Source organism: Hippocampus bargibanti, linkage group LG04 (genome assembly GCF_051943395.1).
Source record: "Hippocampus bargibanti isolate YZ-2025 linkage group LG04, ASM5194339v1, whole genome shotgun sequence".
In the NCBI taxonomy this organism is placed as follows: Eukaryota; Metazoa; Chordata; class Actinopteri; order Syngnathiformes; family Syngnathidae; genus Hippocampus; species Hippocampus bargibanti.
In genome coordinates this window covers 26,149,948-26,167,566 of record NC_142737.1, presented here as the reverse complement: position 1 = coordinate 26,167,566, position 17,619 = coordinate 26,149,948, and the positions used below count along the sequence as shown (strand labels likewise).

General features: G+C 41.7%; 1 protein-coding gene across 4 annotated transcripts in view; it reads right to left on the bottom strand.

The window, feature by feature from the left end:
- cux2b (cut like homeobox 2b) overlaps positions 1–17,619 on the bottom strand; it is a 123,551-nt gene that overhangs the window by 39,658 nt on the left and 66,274 nt on the right. For all 4 annotated transcript variants that reach the window (XM_088994904.1, XM_088994907.1, XM_088994906.1 and 1 more), the window contains exon 4: positions 2,749–2,827. In XM_088994904.1, coding sequence (XP_088851030.1) covers positions 2,749–2,827 — 79 coding nt within the window. The remainder of the gene's footprint in view (positions 1–2,748; positions 2,828–17,619) is intronic.

Sequence of the window (17,619 nt, the reverse complement as noted above, 5' to 3'; positions counted from 1 at the left end):
GGAGTTCATGTGGTTTGTAGCAGACAACGCAACGCAAGCATTGCATTGTGCACCATGACGAACAGTGTATGGACAAACGACAACTGGAACAAAATCTTCAGCAAGGGATATTTACCGTAAATTAAGCAAGGGAGCATTTGTGGTAGGTACACCCTTAATTTAAAAAATCATTTATACTTTATACTAAGTTGCGAGTAGTCGTCTGATTGTGTTTGAAGTTGTGAAAAATGGGGCAGGCAACTTTTCAGAGTTCTCTGCTCTGGTGTCCGCTAACTTTTTGTCAAGAGTTTCAGACACTGTTTTTACTATAAAATGGAGAAGTTCGGCGGGCCGGATTAAAAAGCCTAACCTTTAAAAAGCCTAAAATTATGTGGCCCGTGGGCCATAGTTTGCCCATGTCTGTGCTAAGCAGTTATGCACAGTGTCGCCCGTTCAATGAAATGTAGTAGTATTTAATGTTCCAACTGTGCAATGATATACTGGATTAAACCCTTTTTTAAATCAATACATTTATCATACATATATCAACATGCTTTTTTTATACTTGCACTATATACAGTTTTTTAAAACATTTTTAGAGAGTTAAAGTATACACCTCAGTCTTCTGACATTTGTTATTATGCTTAGAATATTTTGTTTTTTATCTTTTCAACCCACCTTTCAAATTGCTGCTGTGGACTGCAATTGTCCGCATTGTTGGACTATTAAAGGCTTTCTGATTCTGTAAAGTTGTCTTTGCTTTCAAGCATTCTTACAGGAATATTGTGTATGAATTTATACGTGGAATAAATTTGATTTAATTGTGACTTAAGTCCCGTCTTTAAATTAAAGTCCAGTGTTACCATTTAACAGGTGGACGTTTAAGTGGATTAGAATATTCGGAGCCTTTTTTATGACATTTCTTTTTTTATTTACTTTTTAATGTTATGTTATTGCTTTTAATGGGACAAAACATCAAGCATACTTAGATAGTTGATTTGTTAAAGTGGTTGATTTTGCACATGGTTAATTTCTATCCATCACCCCCGAAACACAAAAACATAAAATGCACAATAAATACAACCATAACAATGAATAACAAAACAAATGTGAGGGTTTAGTCATTACAACATCTACATAAATGTCAATGTACAATTACAGTTTAAGCCTATTTACTATATTGGGAAAACATTTTTTATGTTGGTCATGATGGTTGTACTTTGTTTAAATAAAATGACATTCACACATATTTGAGAACCATATTTTTCAGACTATGAGTCACACTTTTTTCCGTAGTTTGAACGACTTCTACTTGGGTGCAACATGTTTTTAACGTAATTAAAATGAAAGCTCTAAAACTAAAATCCTGTTCCCTAATTGTGTTAATTGTGCATGACCACTACGGTCTTTCCACCAGTCGTAATGCCATAAAATTATTTACCAACTGTCAAAACACAGCAAAAGATTGGAAGAAGAAGAAATGGAGAAAGAAAGGGAAGTAGAAGAAAAACTGTGTGACTTGAACTTATATGTTTTTTTCCTTTTGAAATGTTGCATATTTTTTTACTTTTATGAATTTATATTCCAGGACAACAGCATTGGGGTAGCTAGTTGATAAATTGAATGTCATTGTTTTGTAATTTTAACTTTTTTCTGGTGGTACTACTGACCTTTCTCCACTGAACGTAACGTTTTTACATGTTCTTAGCTAAGGGTTTTCTCAAATTAACATAGTTGACTTGCTTCACTTACTCCTGTGTTAGGTTCAGGGCCTTCAGATCTAAATGACCCTGCCCCGAAACATGTTAAGGAAATGGCTTGCGAATGAATTGGTGTGACAATTCCAAGTGAAGAGAGGGAGAGGGAGAGAGAGGGATAGAAGGAGAGAGGGAGAGAGATGGAGAGAGAGTGGGAGTGAGAGCGAGAGAGAGAGAGAATATCAAATAGGGAGACTTCAAGGCATAAGGAGACCTTTCAAGTAAAGGAAGACCTTTAAAAGTCAGCTGCTGCTTTTGCTATTTCTCTGTCGCAGACTTTTATCTTGCATTCATTGAATTAGTGAACAGCTTTCTCTACTCCTGCCAAAAGTGTTTCTCTAATCTGGAATGAGATTTGGCCATGTTTTGCCGCAGTATCCTGCAACACAGCAACCCATGTACACGTGGATGGGCATTGAAATTGAGAAAAGCAGCAGCAACAACAACAACAAAGCTTTTGCCCTTTTCTAAGTGGGGAAAAGCAAGAGAGGGGCTTTTCCCCAATTGGCCTCATCAGGCCCGCGTTCCACATGAGGCCAGACTTCAGTGGGAATTTTAATTGGCCTTCTACAATCAACAGGAAAACTCCTCGAGGATGGGTTCACTTCTCAGCCATGTTAAGCAGTCTCAAGACCCTCGGCTGGGTTTTGAAGTGGCCTCAGGTAGAGTTCTGCAAACCACTCAGATCACGGACCTCTAAAAAATAGATAGAAGCCACATGACATGGTATGGGCCTTTATGCATCTCATATCAACGCACAACCTTACCACGGCATATCAGTGAGAAGAGCAATATTTTTGCAATTTGTTGATTGCTTCATATACACTATGTGACGTGGTGTTTCTCTGCTCGTCAAGAGAATAGACAGCTCGCCACATTCAGGATAACTGCTTGGGAATTAATTGATCTTGATAAAAGAAAAGCTATTTGTAGAGGTAAACCCTTTCAGTGTGGGACAATTGCTGCTATTGTTTGAGAAGATAAGCATCTACATTCTTATTGGGAAACTCACCCGGGGCCTCAATAAGCTGTTTGTAGATTCCAAGGAATGCAGACTCAGCCTCCTTACTCCGTTTGTTCAGAGCGACCACCTACAGGTACACAAAAATGCCATTGATGTAAGTATATGTGCATATTACATGTAAGTATATTTGCAGTGCTTGATAAACTAAGCATTCATCTTCTTATACAGTGTGACAAAATTGAACGTCTCGGACGTTGAGCGATTCAAAATACAATTGAAATGATCTGGAACAATAGACCACAAAACCCTTTTTTTAACTTCAAAAATGGAACATACACCGTGCACTGCGCTTGTACTGTTTGCAGCATGTTCCAACATAGTTGACAGAGACGTGGTCCAACTACAGCATAGAAGACTTATTTAATAATTTGAGCTTTTATTCAAGAGCATAAATATAAGATCAGCAGTTTCCAATCTGTGGGACCAAAGCATGTATTGTGAAAGAAAAACCTCATGATAAAACCACCACACAAAAATACAGTAAAGTCTCGTTATATCGATATCGGATATATCGATAGTCCCGGTTATATCGATGCTATTTCTATGCACGCACGGAGAAAATTACATGCAAACAGGGTCGGATATATCGATAGTCCCGGTTATATCGATATTTTTTCGGACTCCCTTGAATATCGATATAACGAGACTTTACTGTAATCAAAAGGATGCATTCTGGTATGATGATTTAATCTCAGTTTAGTCACAAATGTACTCAAGTCTGAAATCTGAGCCTGCGTTCTCAGGGTAAGAGATCGGTTTGATGTAAATGCTATGCCAACTGATTAGATTAAAAAAAATCATGATAATCGTATAAGTAATCAGATCAGAAAATGAATGGATGGATGGACATTAATAATAGTAATAAAAACAATGTTTTGTATGCAGTTGAATATCCATCAATGTGTGTTTGTGTATATATCTACAAATACAAAATGGGGTTTCTAATGACTATTTTTGCTTTTAAGGTAAAAGAAAGATCCAAAGCTATCATGAACCTGTGTGATTGCCTCTTCAACCTAATAATTGGTTGGCCCATCCTCAGCAGAAACAACCGAAATCAAGCACTTTCTGTAACTAGCAATTAGCCATCATGGCAGAATTACTTTCATTTAGCAACACTCGAGGGCTATCAAGAATGAACTTCCTTTTAAAGGTTATGCCACAGCATTTAAATCAGATTCAAGGCTGGACTTCAACTAGGCCACTCCAAAACCTTTTTTTAAAACTGTTCAGGGGTTGACTCGCTTGTGTGTTTTGGATTGTTGTTGTGATGCACAACGCAAATGCTATTCAACTTGAGGTCACAAACTAATAGCCAAATATTATCCTTCAGAATTTTATGGTAAAGAGAAAAAGAGCATAATTCACAGTTCCATCAGTCACCATCACCATCAACTCTTTCCCACCGTATTTAACTGCTGGTATGATGTTCTTTTTTTAAATGCTGTGTTGCATTGACACCAGATGTGACAGGAAACATACCTTTGAAAAAAATATATATATAGAAGACGAGTGACAGAGTAACAAACAGCTTGAGGAAAGCATGGTGTGTGTCTTATTAGGAGAACCATGTGACATACGCACACGCACACACACACGCACACGCGCACACACACACACGCACACACACACACGCACACGCACACACACACACACACACACTTCATACATGAGACAATTCAAGGCACATGGATGTATTCAGATTCTGAAAACTGGATTCTCATAAGGAAATACAAGGTACAGCGTGAAGACACAACAATGCAATTCAAAACAGTATTTTCTACAACTGTTGTTTTACGATTTATTTGTGTTTAGAAAGCGTGTCTCAGTGAATTTAAATATGGTAACAATGAGATGGCAACAGCAAAAAAAAGTTGTTTTTTGTCATTGAAAAAAAAAACATTTTTTTTGCTGTCCTTAATTAATATTGCTTTTTTATAGACTACTAAGTATCATAGATACTAGGACCGTGTCCTCGATTCCTTTTTGCAAGGGCATACACCTTGCAAGGGGATTTTTGGTCTGGTTTTTGTCAATGCATGCACAGGACGTCTTGCCAGTGACAGTGGCCATCGTCACCAGCAGCACCTTCAAACTTCAGCGCGTGGGTGACGCAAACCAATTAACGATTAGGAGGGACAAAGAAAGTGAACAAGCCCGCCACCAGGCTCTCTGCAAAGAGCACCTGCTCAAACGACATTTGGTCTAGCTTCTGCTGAGATCTGTGAACTGTTTACCCAGTCAAAAGGAGAGCCAAATCTGATTCTCAATGCATTTAATTCATATTCATGTAATCCATCAATATCGTAGCTGTAATTTTTTTTACCGTTGATTAAGGCCCTTTCACATCTCACTGGTATGACAACAATTGAAAAATAATTTTACAACGGCTGCCGACGGTGGTGGTAATGATGAATTTGGGAATATTTAGTCAGGTCATAAATAAGGTGTGTGGGGAAAAAACATGGGCATATGGAGCCTTTGATTTACTGGAAATGGATGCCGTTTTCCCGGGGGGGCATAACAATAACATCATGTTTAAAGAAATCTCATCATATCAGATCAAGCAGCACCCTCTTGTCCATCAACGCCACGGGGTGCAGCTCAGAGGAGTTCATGGAAAATGTAAAAGGCTGGCGCCCAATCAATACAGATGCAATAGTATGTAGCTCTCAGCCAACTCCCTACAACAGTGCGTTGTTGTTTCACTCCGCTTTACGTCCATTTAAATCTCCCAATTTCTCTCAAAAATGATGTCATTGTGGCAAATGCTCGAAATTTGAAGCATTTTGCGTTACAAAAATAGACATTACCCTCAAACAACAACAAAAATTAGCACATAATTGACAGACTGCACCTTCAAGTCAGTTTCACATCCAGGACATCATACTGTCCATTCAAAAGCAATACTGATTGTGAATCCATTAATGTGTGTGTGAGTTACACTTACCATATTTTCGGGTGTCTAAGGCGCACACCCAATGAATGATGCTTTTTCAAACTTATTCCATATAAAAGGCGCACCGGAGTATGAGCCGCACCTTCAATAAATGAAAAAACCTTTCCAAATATAATATGGAAATATCGAAAAGTTTTCCAAATATAAGTCACGCCACATGATAAGGCGGTGGAGGCTGTGGTTACGCACTACTTCTTCTACAGAGGAAAATGGAGTCATGCTTGCTGACAGTAGTTGCAAGACCTGTTGTGGCTCAATATTACTTCACATACAAGGCACATCTGTGTATAAGGTGCAGGGTCATCTCTAAAAGAAAATGAAAGCTTTTGGGTGCGCCTTATACACCAGAAAATACAGTAGTTTATCGAGCTCCTGCTTAGATCTCTGAACTGTTTACTCAGTCAATTGTGTAGATGGATTTTTTTACTGTTGATTACGGCCCTTTCACATCTCACAGGTATGACAACCAGTATTCTCAAGCTGATTTGTTTTATACATTTTAAACTCTTATTTCTGGTTTGAACCTGAGGTAAAATGTCTTATTTCCACAAAAAATCCTGACATGTCTTTGTGATGGTGTGTGTCATGACCATTCTGACACAGATTCATAAACACAATTAAAACAAAAAACAAAAAACTAAGATGTCATCAACACATCAGTCCCATCCAGGCTTGTGGTATCACACATCAGCCCCCACTGTGTGTATGGACGTCCCACCCTGTCTATGATCAAAGTACTCTGACAGGAGGTGCATTAGATGGGTTGATCAGGGAGTCATAGTAATCTTCATGATAATCCAGTGTCTGCCAAGTATGTGGGATTTGCTAGAACATAAATGTCTCGCTGGCAGATAGAAGAACATGTTGTAAAGAAAGCTACAGCTCGAGGACCTCCGATTTTGGCTAAACAATACAGCTCTGGCACTACGTCTGTGTAAGCTCTCAGTCGTACAGGAGTGGTCCATCGATGAGAAGGTTTCTTCAGCTCTGGCACTAGTTGGGTCTCGGAGCACATTCCGTGCTTTTTGTGATAGAAGAAACGGCCACCTAGGGGATGGGCTCGGCCATTATTTGAGTTTACAAGCCGGAGTGAATCCTGGGGTACAGCAGCAAGAGAGAGGGCCAAAGCAAACCTGTTAGCACTCACCCATAACTCTTCCCAGCGTGAGCAAGTCGGCAGTGTTGCAGCCCCAGGGATAAGGCTGCTGGAAAATACTTAGTACAGTGGTACCTTGGTTCTCGACCATAATTTGTTCCAGGACCCTGTTCGAAAAGCGATTTTTTTCGAACACCGAAACCACCTCTTTGCTCCTGTCACTTCCGAGTCTCCCGGCCGTTCTCCACCTGCTGTAAATTCTCTAATCACGGACACGGGGCATTTATACGGTTTGCGATCACCACAATGCCGGATGATTGACTCAACTCGCCACCGTACCTGGACTCTTCCTTCGATGCGCGAGTGTATCCGGTCCGAGCTATTTTCCCTGCGTCCTGTAAATTTATGTCATCTTCCGGGATTGCGTCATTTTGCACCATGGTGTGCCATTTGCTTTTTGGCGTAGTAAGCGGGTAACAAATCGCTATGAGCCACGTTGACTCCACTTTCTCAGCGGGGTTTCAAAACTCTGGAGTACACTTTTGAGTCAGGGTGTAGTCCGAAGCATGCTTCTGATTGGCTGCCGGTGCCGAGTATGTAAATTGCCAAACGAACGTTCGTTTGACAATTTGCGAGAGGATTTAACAAACATTATGTGTCATAATTTTTCGCGTCTTCGAACGTTCGTTTGGCAATTTGCATACTCGGCACTGGCGGCCAATCAGAAGCCTGCTTCGGATGACACCCTGACTCAAAAGTGTACTTCAGAGTTTTGAAAGCCGCTGAGAATGTGGAGTCCTCGTAGTGTTAAGCAGGCAACACAACGCAAACGTTGCACGCCTGCACGTGACTATAGTTGGTCACGGAGATAGCGATACACCCGTGCGCCGCTCAGCTCCCCACCCTCGCGTACGCACTCACGCGTCGTATACGCGTTCAAACACCGATTGATGTTCGAACGCCCAAGCAAGAATATCTCTAATATTTTGTTCGAACACCGATTTGTTCGAACTGTGAGGCGTTCGAGAACCGAGGTACCACTGCATGAACCTTTGGGAATACCACCCTCAAATAAGTCTCTATGCATCAATCTGTCTTCATGTGCATGTCTTAACAAAGTAAAATAGCACTAAATTGAAATTATTAAGAGGAGTGATCTCATATTTACTAGGCGCTTTATGAATGGCTGTATTTTAAAAGAAGGTCCCATAAAAGGTGCAAGCAATAATCCGTCCATGATCCACGAACCACTTTATCTTCATGAGGTTCTAGGGCAGGGGTGGGCACTCCTAGTCCTGGAGGGCCACCTTCCTGCATGTTTTCCAAGTCTCCCTGTTACAATACACCTGATTCAAATGATCAGATAATCACAAAACTCTGCGGAAGCCTTACATCGAACCTGCTCATTTGAATCAGGTGTGTTGCTACAAGGAGACTTGGAAAACATGCAGGAGGGTGGCCCTCCAGGACTAGGAGTGCCCACCCCTGTTCTAGGGCATACTGGACCATATCCTAGCCGTCCGTCTTCGGGCAGTAGGCAGGGGGCAACCTGAACTGCTTGCCAGCCAATCGAACGGCACATATCGACAAACAACCATCCATGCTCACATTCATACAAAGTTTAATTTGAGCTTTCATGTTTTTGGGACGTGGGAAGAAACAGGAGTATACAGATAAAACCCACAGAAGCACTAGAGGAAGATGAAAACTCCTCACAGGAAGATCAGAGCCAAATTTGAACCCATGAGCTCTGCACTTTGAGGTAGGCGTGTTAACCAGTTGACCACCGTGCTGCCTGCAAGTAATTCTGCTTTGAACTCATTCACTGCCAGACGATGTGCAAAAATGTGTCCACTATAGTGCCATGGTTTTTGTCATTTTCACTCAAATTGCAGGACCCACGGAATATAGAGTTTTAGGACTACATAAACATTCAATGCAGCGTAAAAAAATGTAGACTCTCTTCTTTCATCAGAAAAAAAAGAGTTGATTCCTAAATTATATGGGTCTAGAGTTATCAGAGCTTGAAATAGGGGTGGCTATACAAAAGGCAAATGCTGCCCCCTCGTGGAAGGGAAAAACATTGTTCAGAGGTCTGACCGGCGCTTTATCGTCACCCTCCGAAAAAACAAAAAAACAAAAACCGGAACAAAGTCGGCAATGGAGCTCCACGTCATGCTTTTTCCACCGATGTCTCCGGACAAGTTGTGTCCATAATTTGTAAAATGGCTTCAAATGACTTCTACTGAGCGTATTTTACAAAGATTCCACCGCATATAGCTATATTTTACGTTTTAAGACTCGCGCTGAATATTCCGGAAGTCTTGTTTTTGAGTTGGTGACGACTCCAAACGTTACGTCACTGAAGGAACGCCCCTGACTGAAAAAAGGACACATTGTAGTAGTCCTTCCATCACGTCAATGCATTTTGCTGTACTTTGGTCTGGAAACTTCGTGTAGGGCCAAAAAGAGGCAGAAGAGGGCGACAAAGCTCCATGTAAGGAATTAATCAGCCTGTGGAAACAGGCTGATTAATTCCTTATACAGCTTTGTCGCCATTTTCTGCCTTTTTTGGGTGCGACATTTCCCACCCCTGATGCCTCAAAATGACACGGAATAAATTCTTTAATCAATTTCAAACATGCATGCTTTCTTCTTCAAAACTATTTGAATCATATTCATAACTGGATGAGTAACAAGAAAGCATATTCTCTGAATCTGAAGCCATTGTTTTGATTCTCGAGCAAGGCAAGACGTCTTGCCGTGACACCACGAAGATGGGGGCGGGACCTTCTGAAACTGGCCACTTCCGGTTTCAAATTGAAGTACTTTTTAGACACTTGAAGTCATTTTTATTGGAGTTTTGGATTTGACTAAAAATATCATACTGCGTGTTTTGGGTATTTTAGATGCTATAAAACGTTTTTCTGATGCCACTTTTTTTTACAGGAAACAAAAAAGTGACGTCGGTTGTCCTTTAAGCTTCAATTGCTGATTGCATATGTGTGTGTGTGTCTGTGTCTGTGTCTGTGTGTGTGTGTGTGTGTGTGTGTGTGTGTGTGTGTGTGTGTGTGTGTGTGTGTGTGTGTGTGTGTGTGTGTGTGTGTGTGTGTGTGTGTGTGTGTGTGTGTGTGCGCTTGTGCGTTCGGGGATGGGGGATTGTGTTTGACATATACACACTATTGCAGTGTGCACATCGACATATTGTACATCTCAAGGTGAATGTGGTCGGTGTTGCGGATGGAACAGTGACCACAATTGTGTAGTTCCACATTCCCAGAGGTCTCTAAATTACCTGTCATCTTGGCCATGATGCAAAGGTCATTGCACAATCATAGGGAGTCCATCCTAGTGTAGAGCTTGCAGAGTGCAAGCCCGGTCCACAAGCTGACAGCATGTCACAACAGCCCCCGTCGCATTCCATGCTTATTAGACAAAAACTGTGTGAAGTCCACTACTACCCTTGTCGAAACACCTTAGCGAGAGAATCAATTGGATATTTGCTCTTGCGTGTTCATGTCAGAGTCACAAAAGGCGCTTCAGCATGCAGAACCCAAAATAAAATTGAGTTTTGACTGAAATGGCTTCTTGCTGTCAACAATGTATCATTATGCGGTTTTGTTTGGGGTGAAGCGAAAGATAGGATGACTTTGGTTGTCCTGAGACCAACATTTAGGAAGTTTCCTGTAGTTTCGCACAGTGTTTTGGCTATTTGGCAAACTGATTAAGAACATCACCTCCCGCAGTCCATTTTTTGCTGAAATTACAAGTTGGAAAAAAAATCATGAATGTCACCAAGCACAAGAATACAGTATCGTCATGGATAGATTATTTTCAAATGTCAAGATAAATGTACTCAGATTTTAAGACTTTACCCTGGCCCATAAATTAGTTAGACAAACATACTTATATTTTATACATAGACAAATATGAGCATTTATGGAGTTACACATTTCTCGTTGTGATACTGCAACCAAAAGCAACTGCAACAAGAAAAAGGAAAGAAAAAAACATCTTGTACTCTAAAATATTCTGACGAGAAGGACATAATGTACATCAGCCTTTCCAAGTACGGCACTTTACAACCGGCCATCGCCATTGACTTTTCTTTGTTTGACTGTTGAGTTTCTGTGGAATGACTGTGACGCTACTGCAATATACGGTCATCAAGATGGTGAGAGACCCACGTGTCCCACTCCACACACACACTCAAACCCGGAAGGATGCACACCCACACAATCCACAGACAGCATTTGAGGGGAGATGTAATCATGGTGACATGCATCTCGGAGCGGCAGTGGAAACATGGCGCTGGGTGCGCCCATGTCTGGGTGCAAAGTGAGATGAGCAGTCAGCACATCTCGTCACTGCGTCAATTCAGATCAGGAATGCCTGTCAATCAAAGCCCCACTCTCACAAATGGCTGATGCCACTTCCGCTCAGTCACAGGAGAGCTGGCCCATCAAACAAATAAGCATTTATCTTTAGTGTACCGAATTTGGCACAATTGTCCGTAAAGGGTTAATTACAGATATTAGTTAGGTGCCCGGTAACCCGGTTACCACACCGACTTCACAGTAGAGAGGTTGTGAATTCCAATCCGGCTCCGGCCTGCCTCTGACGCACTCCCCGCGACCCGTGTGAGTATGAAGTGGTCTGGAAAATGAATGAATGCATGAATGCATGAATGCATGAATGAATGAATGAATGAATGAATGAATGAATGTTACATCAGGTACCGTGAGTGAGTGTCATCCGGGATTGTCTGCCAAAAAAAAAAAATACTGGACCAAAAAATAAAACAACATCCGTATAATAACTGTTGTGAAATAAAATTAATCAAGGAATGAAAAAGAAAACTAGAGTACCAGTACAATTGTGATTCAGCTGGGTTGTTATTAAAATCTTATATGAAAAGTATATTTTTGCATTTAAACTTTCTTTCATCATATTTTCTTCTTCTATATTGATGAAAAAAATCACATTCACCATGCATTATCTCCCTCAAGCAAGAGAGGTTTTCGGGTGCACCTTTCGAATTTAGAGGCTGCAGAAATGCTCTGATACTCTCATAAGAAGAACTCAAAAAGCACCAAAGTCACAGCAAAGTCAACAGCGGAGAAGAGACAAATGGGAGGGAGTGAAACAAATCTTTTCTGAATGTCTTTGGAGTTGAAAAAAGAGTGTCATTTTATAAGAGTGGAGACTTTCAAGTCTGACGCAAAAAATGATCTATACTGTACTTGGAGGAAAGCGCGTCTTTCATACATAATCGCTTGGCAGAATGCAAAGGAACAGCGGTGGGCTGAAACTGTGATAAAGCCGCAAACTTATGAGTTAAAATACAGCGAAGCATAATGTATAGTAATGAGAACACCCGCACTATATTTCATCGCTGAAAGAAGCATTAAACGGGGAAGTCTCAGCAAGGGCTAATTATAAAAAATAAAGTGTCCCCGTTACCTCGGCATCGTAGACCGTGAACACACCTCCCGACAGATGGGGTGTCATGGGTAACACTGCCAGAGTGAGTCAAAGCCCACTGGAGTGGTTGGACCCTGGCAAGCACAGATCAATATCTCACCCACAGACACGTGTTGACACTGTTTCTCTAGATCTTTGTCGTACCAGTCAAGGTGAGACAGCGTGACATGAGCGAGGAGGAAATGGGGGCTCCGCAATGATGGACAACTCTCTCCATCCTCTTTTTCCATGCACTCGCTCTTACAAGCCTGGTGACTTTCCAGTGAGGCAATTATCATTGTGAATGCATAATAGCCTAATTAATTACAGGTGTCAGTGCTGCCTTAGTTTCAACGAAGAGGAACACCATTGCAAAGATGCACACGCCAAAGAGAACAGCACCAGTGAACGATTCTTGAACTGAAACAAGACCACAACGGAGACAATGATTCTGCCAAACAATGGCCGTCTTATGTCGAGAGACACAAAGACAAAGTGATGGGGTCGATAATTGCTTGATAAATATGTCATTGTTGAACGTAGTACTCTCAATCAACCCCGGTTTTGTTTCACACATCACCCATCAGAAGCATCAACAATGGCAAACTTTCTGTTACGCAGCCTCGCTGACAAACACAGCATATCATTTGTCCTGTCAGATTTGCCGATTTTCATTCATTGTGGAGCGGGAGCGCTAGAAACAATTGCAGGGGGGGGGGCAAAGAACCACAAAGGCGGCAAGTGAATGATGGGCTAACCAGGGATGAGAGACATTTCTGATATTCTCCTCCTCAGTATTGCATTAGCATATATTGTGGAGGATACACGATTATACTGCATAAAGAGTGCAGGCATATACTCTTCAGTGAGTCTGTGTCTTTCAGTTTGATAGGAGGGTAGGGGGAGTGGGACTCATGGCGGTAGGTTGATTATCCCTCCACGCCTCCAGGCACATGGGGCTCGTTGTAGAGTACACTGAGTCGAATAAGAGCGGGCGCTACGGTCATACGCGGCACTGCCTGCTCCAACTGCGAGGAGAGTTTTACATAATTAATGACTGTTGATGTTTGCCAGGTAGTCGCCCGGCAAATTCACTCCGGAGTGGGCTGCCACTGTCACGGGCTCCACAAAGAAAGAGTGACACAGGAACAGAAAGACATAATACGTTTCAAACATGAGTAAGACAATTTTTTTTGCACCGTCTTCAGACATTACCGAGATGAGGTTACACGGCCAATGACTTAACTTGTGTGAGAAAAAAAGGTTCAGAAAAAGCTTTTCAGTGTCTTGGAGTCTACAGAGACTTTGATTTGAAACAACTTCTTTCATGCTTCTTTTATGATTCTGTATGTTGTTCAAGATACAAAGACCGAAACACTGTGTCTTTTCAAGATAACAGCTGATGCCTCCTGATGATCCCTCACGTCTGCATGAATCAAAATGTCGATCTTAATGTGTGTGTGAGCTTGGTGGTCTGGATTTGGATGTTCCAGACGACAGATTGTCTAGCTCGTCGTTGCTGCCTGGCATATTGCTGGGAGGTTGTCCATATTTATAACGGAGCGTGTTAAATTAAACATTTAAACACAGCACCAAGGGAAGGCTATTTTTTACTGCTCTTAGCCCACTACTCATTATTAATTTGCTATAACCTTTAAGGCTTTTTGATGTCATGCATATTTTACAGAAATATATCACGCCCAGGCAGGCTGGACGTCCTTGGTAGGTCAGAGCGCGAGTGAAATGGGACCACTTTTCACATCCACCTTTATGAGATCAGGTGGGCAAGGTGGATTGTCTCTTCAATGTGTGTATTCACTTCAATCGACGTAATTGTAGAGGCAAAGTCAATTGTATCTTTTATCTGTGACTTGAAAGTTCCCAGTTCAGCCCCCATTTTGACGTGCACAACCGTGAAACCCTAAAAGTTGTGCTTCCTTTGCTATCGGCGTACTTCGTATTTTGAATGAGCAGAATAAGCTGATGTCTGTTCAGGGAAAATGTTATAAAAAATGTTTCCTTTTACCATCCATCTATCCATCCAATTTCTATGGTGTCCGTCCTCATAAAGGACACTGGTGAGCTGAAGCCAATCTTAATGGCGCAGTTCACTCTGAACCGGTAGTCAGCCATCCACGGGGCACATATTGACAATTATTTACTCACATTCACACTTTCAGGCTATTTAGAGTCATCAAATAACCAAGCATGCTTATTAGAGTGTATGCATGTATAAAGAGTTTGCTGAAAAGCCAAGTGCGGAGGACTCATGCAAACTTGACAAAGGAATGCCTTACACAAAGATTTTAACATGAAATCTCAGAACATTGAGGCTGGGCCGGTCAACAGATTGCGTTAACCACTTGTTTTAGATGGGCTACAGCACAGGTGTCAAAGTCAAGTCCTGGGGGCCAAATCTTGCCCGCCACATCATTTTATTCGGCCTGAGAAAGAAAATCAAACATGTCAAGTGCCATCAGGCTTGCTAAAATCTGAACCAAAACTTCAAATTGTCACATATAAACCACAATAACAGTCATTATTCTTGACTTCTGACTTTTAAACTAGTTATCCATCATTTTGTTACGCGCTGTGAGCGTAATATGTGGACATGATGAAACATGTGTATAGTTTCCCAAAATTCATAATAGCCCTCGAGAGGAAACCGTAACTGCAATGTGGCCCACGGCAAAAAGGAGTATAACACCCTTGGTTAAGAGTAAAGGAGTACATTTGAGTTCAATGAGAGGGCATTGAGGGACATGGGGACACCCCACACCCAGTCTCCTGATTCTTCTCTTTGAATGCTGGCCAAGTCCCTTCTTGATATGCAGTCTTTTGGGAGGCCTCGTGTGCCTGCTGGATGGCGGCCTAAAGCTCATATCCACTGGTGCCAACACACCACTAAGGCTGTAAAACAAATGAGCTCTGTTTGGTTGATGGACAAAGATTGACCTCGGCTGCCAGGCACTTGCTGGCATGGTAACGATACAGAGTGACACATGTGAAGGGCTATTTCTATTTGACTTATTGGTGAATGCATTTTGCTGAGGCAATACAATACAAGGTTGTACAATTTGGAATTGGGCCATCGTTTTAGGGTGGTTTGAATCGCCATTATGCTTTGAATTACCTAAGACAAAAAAAAAACATTCTTATTTTGGTTTGGGGAGTCGATGTATCACCTTTCATTCGTAATGATATAGAATTAGCCTTAGCATCACTTCTCACCACTTATTTGTTATTGTTGTGGAGCAGAGAACACCGTAGCATCGTTTCGTGTGATTGGCTGGACATCTGTCAATCACTGGACAACACAGCAAATTCATTTGCAGTGCGTTCGCTGCTCTGGATTGGTTTTGTTGTGCGCTGTCCAGTGCGCAGTTGCGCAACTTCGAGGGAACATTGTTGCTGTTGCGTCTCCAGTAAACGTCCATTTAATTAAAGATACCTTTCGTTGTGTGGCCTCGCACCGCAAGCTTCGGTTGTCTCGAAGCATAAGGCAATTAGCTAGCTGCTGTTGCTCCCTACCGGTATGGAAGAGTACTTACATGATTATTCTCCCATGCAATCAACCACAAAGGCATTGTCTAATTTCCCACCACGCACTGCACAATATCTCGTGGCGCACCAGTGTGCCTTGGCATAGGGTTTTAAAAAAAAACGCTATAAATCAGTACAACGCAGCTTTAGAAACAATGTTTCAGCCAGCTTCATATATAGAATCTGACTTTATCTATTGACCGCTGATCGTTATATAACCAACCGTATGCAGAGTGTAGGACAATTCTATGAGGGTTATAAATAAAGAAATCTGACGCACTTCTGCAGCCACTGTGGTTTGGGCAATGTCTCACATGGGATGTCACGGTTCTGCAGTGCTAGTCACTGTGCTATTTAAGGCTTTGCCTCGTTAGAACATCCGCTGTAGGAAGTTGAAAAAAAAAATTAACAAACGACTTCATTTAGACAGTAAAGGAGAATGTTCATCCAGGTACATGGCAATACAGCTCCAAACCCATTAGAATCAGAATGAGAATCAGAATCATATTTATTGCCAAGTATGTAGAACACACAAGGAATTTGTTTCCGGTAGAAAACGCTGCACTAGTATCATCATGAAAAAAATTGCAAAGAGGCACTATACAGTTCCATTTGGGCTACTGTTCAAAGAGTTAATGGCTTGGGGGAAGAAGCTGTTTAAAGGACAACCGACGTCTCCGGACAAGTCGTGTCCATAATTTGTAAAATGGCTTCATATGACTTCTACTGAGTGTATTTTACAAAGATTCCATCGCATACAGCTATATTTTACGTTTTAAGACTCACGCTGAACATTCAGGAAGTCTTGTTTTTGGTTGGTGACGAGTCCTCACGTTACGTCATGAAAGGACCCCCCCTGACCGACCAAAAGACACATTGTAGCAGTCCTTCATCACGTCAATGTATTTTGCTGTACTGTTTATCTGAAAACCTTGATGTTACATCCACAAGCCGCCAGCAGAGGGAGTCGAAGCTCCATGAAAGGATTCTATCAGCCTGTGGAAACGGGCTGATTCATTCCTCGCGGGAGGTGATCGCCATTTTTGGGTGCGACATTCCCCGCTGCCTGTTTGCCTCAAAATGACACGGAATAAATTCTTTAATCGATTGCAAACATGTATGCTTTCCTCTTCAGAACTATTTGAATCATATTCATAACTGGATGTGTAACAAGAATGCATATTCTCCGAATCTGAAGCCATTGTTTTTATTCTCCAGCAACGCAAGACGTCTTGGCGTGATGTCACGAACTGGGGGCGGGACTTTCTGAAAATGCCCAATTCGCAGCTCAATTTTTTTGCAGATTTTGGACACTTTAAGTCATTTTTATTGGTGTTTTGCATTTGACTAAAAATATCATACTGCGTGTTTTGGGTATTTTAGATGCTATAAAACGTTTTTCTGGTGTCAGTTAAAAAACAAAAAAGTGACATTGGTTGTCCTTTAAATGTCTGCTGGATTTGGTGCGCATAGCAAATTTAAGTTGACGCACACACACGGGAAAAGTGTTTCGAGGTTTGCCAACACGCTACTACACATACAAGTGTGGACGCGTGTGTGGGAGAAGAAGCTAGAAAAAGTACACATTCATGCGTGACTGCCTTGGCCGACCAAAGGGATCGCATGACTTTGCGTGCATGCTGGCAGAGGCCCTGGAACACCACTGTCGCTGGCTGATTTAGTTAGGTAATAGCGGTCTGTCCTTCAGGTGAATGGCCAGAGATTGGTCTCGATATTAGATGTAATAAAACAAGCCCATCGTTGGATGCCATTGCACCTTCAGCTGTCCTTCATATGT